This window comes from Macrotis lagotis, chromosome 1 (assembly GCF_037893015.1).
Source record: "Macrotis lagotis isolate mMagLag1 chromosome 1, bilby.v1.9.chrom.fasta, whole genome shotgun sequence".
NCBI lineage: Eukaryota > Metazoa > Chordata > Mammalia > Peramelemorphia > Peramelidae > Macrotis > Macrotis lagotis.
In genome coordinates, this window is record NC_133658.1 from 412,247,726 (window position 1) to 412,256,400 (window position 8,675).

An 8,675-nucleotide genomic window follows, 5' to 3' on the forward strand; every position below is an offset into this window, starting at 1 on the left:
CCAAGTATTGGGAAAGAATGCAAAATATCAAGTGGCAAAATAGAATATAAAGGAGGAAAAGCAACAGAGAAAAGAAATGTCAAAGAGAGGAATACAGTAGAATACCATGGGAATCAGCTAACTTTTGCTCTAGGGTATTCTGGTGCCAACAACCAGATCAGTCAGTTATGATCATTGAAATAGTCAAGATAGATAACGATAAAATTATCCCCTACTTAAGAAGGGGGGGAGAAGGATATCATAAGGATATATTTGCTCCAACTTGTGCTTGACTCATCATGTAGCACCCAGAATGTAATTGATATTCAACAATGAGCATTCAACAAGCATTTAAGTGCCTACTATGCACAAAACACTCTGCTACGAGTAATATTCACAAGTGTGCTTCTACATTTTCTTGTGGAGATCACATAATTGCTCAATAATATCCTTAATGGCAGAACTTTATGGCCTCCCGAAACATCAAGAATGTGAAAATGGACTTACTACTGCTTTTTATTTGTAACTGAACAAAAATCCCAGCACATGAAATGCTGGTAAAATTTACCTTACTATATAGGAGGTTACTAAGGTACATCAAAAACAGAGTACATGGTCATGAAAACCAAACTCCTAAATTTAAAATGGTACAACACTCCAATGAGTAGGAAGTAACTTTATTCTACACAAAGAACACAAAGGGGAAAAAAAGGCAAACACTAAATAACATGGACACCATCAAAACTGTATTTCCATATATTAAAAAATCTTTGACAGTACCTGCCCTGTACTCAACAATCCCCCAGAGTCAATCACTTAGATCACCATCTATTCCATACCAAAACTTCCTAATTTTCTCAAACTGTTGGCTTGGTAATTGACTGTTAATTTAACTTTTCAACAGTTCTTTTGGTATTATGTAGGTTTTGCTTCACTCATCCTATCATTGTAGGATATTCATCATACTTATTCTTGAAACTTAAGACAACAACCTTTGAAGTGATGACTATATAGGAATTATGATCAAAAAAGGACCTTTTTTTGTGACTGAGGACTTAAACTTTGGGATGTTTTAGACACACACACACACACACACACACACACAAACACACAAACACACAGACCCCACCCCCTAATACTCAAATCCTACCATTATGGCCTACAATGAAAACAACAATGATATTAATAAATGTAAAGCAAAAATGAGGGTAACAATTACTGCTGTTTCCTTGGTTATGCTAAGTGAACTATCAAAATTCAATCAACAGAAAATTAAAGTATCAAAAACCTCTCTTAATGTTTCAATTTCAATCTAACATTCTGTCAACAAAAACCTGCACAAGTTACCTCAATGAAGTCTTTATTTAAAAAAACTGCTAACCAAATATTTTTAAGTTTCAATTTATTTTACTCTCCAAAGTGATCACATTTCAACTATAAATATTATATTTAGTTATCATCAAATGTCCAAAATATTAGTAATTGAAAATATGACCGTGTTTTAGCATTCTTGTACATCAATGTCAGGATTTTATACCCATTCCAAAAATTTTGGGAAAGGATAAAAAATAAGTCATCAGATTTGGCATATTACTTCTAACTTAGGAAAGAAAAGCTTAGCATTGTTTATATTAAAAAAGAATATTAATGACATGAATGTAATGCTATTAGGTCTATAAATATATAGGCCTTTTTATAATATCATTCACAGTATGAAAGGTATGTGTACATATATGTATACAAGCATACATACACACGTATGTGGACCATGAAAAAGAAAAGATGGAATGTTTCAGAAAAGAGAGAAATGCATAGAATATAAAAATAATTGTGTCTATGGTGGAGTTGACTGACCAGAAAAGTCCATATCTTAAAAGGAAAGTCTCTAAGTTTAAAGCTGTTACAGTAATAAAATGCAAAAAAAAGGGATGAAAACAAACAGCAACCTCCCCCCCCCCCCCAAAAACAAACCCATAAACATCAAATTTGTTGGGAACACATTAAGCAAAAAGTAAGGCTATTAATAAAAATGCATTTCTTATGATCAACCAAATCTTAACTGACTTAGTGATATAAGGTACATGGTCATGAAAATTATCCAGATTTTTAATATTCATATTAAATCAGTTGTCTCCCTCCCATCCACCCAGATTCAGTTCATGTTTCCTGCAGAAGTATAACACCACTGCATTAGAAAGTACAAGAAATGAAAACAGTGAGTACAACTGATATCCATCCATTGACTTTTATTACAAATGTACTTGATCACTTGGCTTCAAAAAGTTTAAATCAATACCCTATTTTCTGTATGCTAGTACAAAGCAGACTGTTTTTACAAATTAAATACCTAAAAATTTGACAAAAATATTAAAATTTGATGAAAAACAATTATAAAAATCCTTTATCTCTCTTTTTAAGAAAGGAGGCAATCTTCTCCAGACCAGTTACACAATATTAATGTTGACAATTTTTAGACTAAGTAGCTAAATTATATTTTGTTAGCATACATAGTTCTTAGACTAATAGTTTTTATTGGTATATAATTCAGTTAGTTTCCTGAATGCCACCTGATTGAAATGTAATCAAACTATCTTTAATTTAATCCTAATTTACACTTACTTTGCATAGTTTGCAAGGGATAAAGATTACACTCTAACTAATTATCAGAGGCTTTTATAGTGCTATTTTAAAAGGCAACAATGTACTTGTTCCCAAATAAAAATAATTGTCTACTTTGGATAAGGGAAGGGTTAAAATTACTAGCAGCCTTCTGCATACCTGAAAAACAAATCAAGATAGTAATCCATTTTTACATACCAACTCTATTCTTTAAAAGTGTTTTTTAAAATCTTAAAAAAAACAACAAACAACATACTGATACATTTTATACTTTAGTTAAACTTCAGTCCCTTTCAGGGAAAACTAAAAAGTGACACTGTCAAGGATTTTTGTTGGTAGATTTTGGTTTAGAGATTCCATGGCTTTTGAAAAGCTAAAAAAAAAAAGAGTATTTTTTTCTCTTATTGTTTCTATTTGGCAAATATTCATCTATCCTCCAATCTGCATCTTATAGCGTAAAAGCCAACATGGCTTTTCTTATGAACTTCCTTTGTTGTGAAAAAGCATGTATAATGATTTCTGTACAGTTCTGGTTAGTTAACTTTAGCTCCCTCTGTGGCTGGATGACTGCTGCTTGTAACTTCAGCATGAAAAAATATGAGGCACAAATCAACAGTGGCTTTTAAAATAAAAGGTTAAATACCATCACCACCACCATCACCACCACCACCACCATCATCACCACCACCACCACCACCATCACCACCACAACCACCAGCACCACAATTGGTATTTAAATCTGGTGGTTATTTTTCTCTGGGTTGAATTACTTGACAGTGTCTCTCATTTTAAAGAATGTTACTATTGCAATGAATTTCAAGTTTTCTTTCATACTCAGGCAAATATAATTTGACCAAACTATAGGATCATTAAAAGACAAAGCAGATCATCAAGGAAAATAAGGCAATACTTGTCAGGAATTGGTTTTGTTTTCTGTCATTTTTTTTTTGTTTTGTTTTATTTTGGCACATTTGATCATACTGTCTTCTCTGAATAACACATATGGTCAAATATACCAATACATTTATTGTTCTAGAATAAACAGGGTTACCATTAAAAGAAAAACAAAAGAAACAACTTTTGGATGCAAAACACTGAGATACTTAAACCTTAGTAAAGTACCAAGCATCTGGGGTGGGGGTGGGGGTGGGGAGAACAAGGATAAACCAATGCAACAAGAGCATCTTTACAGTCATTTATCTTTTCCATGGTCACCATGTAAATCTTAGTATATACTGTATGTGGATTAAAAAAAAAATCCACTGACTGCAAATCAGACCCTGTGCACAAAAACTTGCTAAGATTGTGTTCAATCAACTTTTACAGTGTAACTAGAATTGCACAACCCATAAACTTCTATCTGGTCCAATTCCAAAGAAGAATCTGAAATCTATAGTGAGATTTCCCTTTAAAATAATTCTGACCCTAAAGAAAATCTTGTGAAAGAACTCTTTTCTATCTATGATAAGAAAGGTCACTTTGCCTAAATTTGACTCGGTTTTGTTGACTTGCACTATTTACTGCTGACAATTATAAAACACTGATCTAGACGTATTCCAACCACCTGTGATATACTGTTTAACTATAGTAAACCAGAAACAAAAATCAAAGCAAATCACTTTTCTAACTAGAAACAGTAAAGATAATGCAATCTTTTCCATATCACAGTTAAAGTACAGTGAACAAAAAAACTGCTCAACAAACTTTAAAACAACAACAAAAAATCCCAGGTCATTAGTCAATGTTTACATGCAGGTGAAAAGCATTCCAAATAACTCACATTATGTACTGCCAAAGCTTAAATCTACTATTCGAAAATAAGAAAAATGCATTTTGGGGAGGAAAAAAAAGCAATTTAATAATTTCCAGTGATTTTTAAGTAAAAAATAAACTCCTAACTACTGTAAGGTCATATCATATTCAACATTGCATGAATACTAAAAGCAAATTATTTAAAAGAGAAATGCACAGTACAATGGAAATAGCTTGTTTATCCAACAAATACAGTAGATCTCAAAAACAAAGGGAAAAAACAGGGAACTTTAAAAATATAAAAACAAAACCAAATGAACCAGCAGAAAAGTTACTTTAGACAACTTTTTCACCTTCCTAGGCCAATGCTTTACAATCATTGAGAAGCACAGATACCTTCCTGTTCCTACAGGTGGTGTCTTCTATATATACAGCAGTTAGATCTACATGGTTAGGTTTGTCAAGAAACAAATTATTTCATCCCCAGAACTTTGAGTCAGACAAGATTCTCCATTTACTTAAAATGCTTTCTACAGAATTCTGAACAAAAATGTACTGTTTAAGGCATCTTTTTTATAACATTTTCTCTTCACTCAATGATGATAGTCATGCAGCAGTTTAATGATAAAAATATATTAATATTTTACTATACAGCAGCAAGAAGTTAGTTGTCAATTAAAAGCACACAAACATCTTTAAAGGAAAACCTGTAAAAGTCTATAGTTACAAATAACTTCAGTTTGGAGGACAACAGCTGACAAATCAGTGCTCTCCTAAGTTCTGCATTTTCATACCCTACACCTTGAATATAAGAGTTACAAGAACAAACTTGATAGGAGGCTTGTACACTTGGGGTCACAAATACACTTAGAATAATATAATGTAGCCAGTAATAACTAGCACCACAGCTACATGGAAATCCTTTACATACACCAACTTGGCTTCCACTTTTATATGAACTCAAAATCCATGGCTCAGTAGGATAACTCTATAATTGTGTTGCACTGGTTTCTAACAGGCCTACATAAATTAATAGCACTGGCATAAATCAAAGGATAGCTTCAGACCTCTTGCAAGTTTAGGAAACAGTGCTAGTGTCAGTGACCACACAAAGACTCACTACCTGTTGTCCAAATACAGGCTCACTGGAAATTGCTGCACATAAGGTAAGTACTTTAAGTCTTTCTACACATAATAAAAAAAATATATTATGAACAATACAAGTACATCTCATATACACAATAATGACAATACGCCTACTTAGTTGTAAACCAAACAGGAGCAGAAAAATATTATGGGAGGAGATATTCTTTTTTCATTTTTCATTTTTTTTACTATTTGAATAACTTTGGTTCAAACCGTAAAAATCACAACTTAGCAAATTTCATTTAAATGCCTTTTTTAATAATTTTCTTCATGTTCACAGAAGTTTCACTGACCATTTTATATGTTTAAGGTCCAGATGCAATGCATATTGTATAAAAGAGAGCACTTATTGTTTACCTTGCATGAATTAAACCTACGTACCTTTTAACTCTACAAACTTCTGCATAACATTTAGACAAAGCTCAGACACAAAGCATGCCTAGCCCTCATATATATACACATCTCTAATCACAGGTATATAGGGTGTCAAATATACTATAATAACCTCCATGTAAGGTTTGAAATTTGGTAACAAAATGAGAAGAAAAAACTAAAAATATTATTTTACGTGTTCTAAAATATCTCTTTTTTTGTGCTAAAGTCAAATGTTAGCTCAACATGAAAAGGACTTTTTTTAATATAATTCAGCAATATTATAATCTTGACCATTTTGCAAACACTTTTAATAATAATAGCTTAAACGTGTACAAAAGTTCTTGGTTAATTAGGGAAATAAACACTCAGTTCTTTATATTTTTTAATCAAGTAGGAAACACAGTTCATATATAATGTTATTACTTTTTTGTTTTTTTTTGTTTTGTTTTAGCAGCTGCTTACTGTTTTATATGGTGGATAAAGTGGACAACATCCAGCGATGGGTGGCAAGTCAAGAAGAGAAACTGTCAGTTGGTGGAGGTTCGGTGGGTGGTGGGGTGCTCCCTTGGAGTTAACAGTTACATTTTTTTAACTTTTTTTTTTAATTTTATTTTCTCTCTTTTCTTTATAGTATAGTTTTTTTTTCCTCTCTGTTTGTGTGTGTATGTGTGTTTATGTTTTTTACAGTTTGATCAATCTTCCTCCCCCTCCTCCTCCCCCTGCAGCAGCAGGGTTGCTGCCGCTGTATCCTCCTGCTGCTGCTGCTGCTGCTGGTGGAGCTGCTCGCAGGCAGCCCGCTTCTCCCTCTGCTTCTCCTGGATCTTCTTCATCTCCTCGGAGTACTTGCAGAAGGTATGGCCGAACTTGGCCCAGACTTTATAAGGGACAGTGATGGAGTTGCGGTAGGTGGGCTTCACCTCGCTCACCCGCATGAACACCCCGTACTTGTTGGAGCCCACGTCGAAGAAGAAACGCTTGTTGTCCACAGTCAAGGAGGTGCCCTCGGGCAGCTCGGCCGGCTCCTCCTCCACGCCATAGTCGTCGATGAGCTTGGCCAGGGCGTCACGGAACTCGATGAGCCCCTGGGCCGGCAGGGCGATGGTCTGGCCCTGCGTGGAGCCCAGGCCGGGCCCCCGGTTGACCGTCTGGCGGATGCGGAGGAAGCGGCCCCGTTGGTTCTCCTTGAGATCCATGTAGTACTTGCGGTTCTCCCGCACCAGGAACTCGCTCTTGAGCGCCCGGCGCGGCTCATCCTGCGCCTGGGCCAAGTCCGGGGGCTGGCTGGGGCCCAGCTGCGCGTAGTGCTCGATGAAGTCGCCCAGGTAGTCACGGAACTCCACGGCCACCGACATGGAGAGCGTGAGGCGGCTCTTGTTGCCCCCAGCGCCCACCTCGGCGATCTTCAGGAAGCGGCCCTTGGCGTTCTGCTTCACGTCCAGGTAGAAGCGCTTGTTCTGAATGTCCACCCGCTTGGAGGCCAGCTCCTGGGTCTCATGCTGCAGCCCCCCCGGGGCCCCGCCGCCGCCCCCGCCGCCGCCGCCCCCGCCGCCGCCCGAGCCGGAGCCCGGGTGCCCCAGGGAGCCGCCAGAGCCCAGCGCCGCTCCGCTTTGCTCGCTGCCACTGTCTCGGTCCGCCATGATGCTGCCGCTCCGCCGGCCGCCCGCCGCCGCCGCCGCCGCCGCCGCCGCCGCTCCGCCCGCCGCCGCCGCCGCTGCCGCCGCCGCCGCCGCCGCCGCCGCCGCTGCCTTCCCTTCCCCCGGCTCCGCCTGCCGCCGCCGCTGCTGCAACCCCCACAGCCAGCCAGCCGATCTCGCGAGATCTGGGGGAAAAGAGACGAGACAGACGAGACCCGGTAACAGGGCACTGACTCCCCGAGTACAGTAACAGGGCGCCCTACTGTACGGCGCCCGGCACGTGACCCCCCGCGCGCTCGCTAGCGCTCACTCCCCCCTGCCTGTCCCCCTCCCCGCCCTCGGCCCGCGAGGCAGCGCCCACCCCCCAGCACCCGGGGGGAGGGGAGAGAGGGGGAGGAGGAGGGAGCTGGGACGCGTCGTCGCCGCCGCCGGGCTGGACCCCTCCGCCGCCACAGCCCGCAGGGGAAGGGGGGGAAGGGGAGCCGCCACCATCCGCAGAGAGGCGGGGGGGGGGGGCAGGGCTTCAAATAGGTCAGCGCCGGTTCCGACGTCCGTCGGGGCCCAGGAGCCCCGGGAGCGGCCTCCCCGGGGCCTGCGCAGCCACCTGGGGGGAGTGGGAGCCGGCCCGAGGCAAGGCCATTCCCCCGAGCCCCCAGCCGGCCAGTCTCAGGAGGGGTGAGGGGACAGGCCCCGCTCCGGGTTCTCCTACCGCAGAGCCCTGGCCCCGGAGGCGGCGGACCCGCAGGAGGATGAGGAGCCGCCCGGCCTCCCGGAGACAGCGGAGGCCGCCGGCGGAGCAGCAGACACCTTGCCCGTCCCTCCCTCGCCTCTCCCCCTCCTCCCTCTCCCTCGCTCCCTCCTCCTCCCCCTCCCCGCGCACGGCAGCGGCTCTGGCCTCAGATGATCCCGCTCCCCCTCCCCCCAACCGCAGCCCCGCACCGCCCAGTGCACCCGGGTGGGGGCACTGAGGGAAGCGGAGGAGAGGCCGGAGCGAGCTGCCGAGGGCGCTTCCAGGTCCTCATCCCCTCTCCTCTGCCCCCCCAATCCCATCGCACCCTACTAAGCTGCAGCCAGCCCCTCAGAGGGCAGCACCGCACCCCCCAACACCATCAGCCCGGGAAGGGGGGCACCAGGCTCATGGGTTGGCTCAGCTTAGGTTGCAGACCAGCT

The 8,675-nt window shown here is 41.7% G+C and overlaps 1 protein-coding gene across 1 annotated transcript; it reads right to left on the minus strand.

The window, feature by feature from the left end:
• Positions 1–1,364: 1,364 nt before the first annotated feature.
• On the minus strand, positions 1,365–7,525 carry PURA (purine rich element binding protein A). Its single transcript, XM_074212852.1, has one exon. The coding sequence runs from the start codon at positions 7,506–7,508 to the stop codon at positions 6,564–6,566; it is 945 nt and encodes a 314-aa protein (XP_074068953.1). The 5' UTR covers positions 7,509–7,525; the 3' UTR covers positions 1,365–6,563.
• Positions 7,526–8,675: the final 1,150 nt, after the last annotated feature.

Excerpts from the sequence above, each read along its gene's own strand:
- PURA (XM_074212852.1), bottom strand. The coding sequence starts at position 7,508 with ATGGCGGACCGAGACAGTGGCAGCGAGCAAAGCGGAGCGGCGCTGGGC.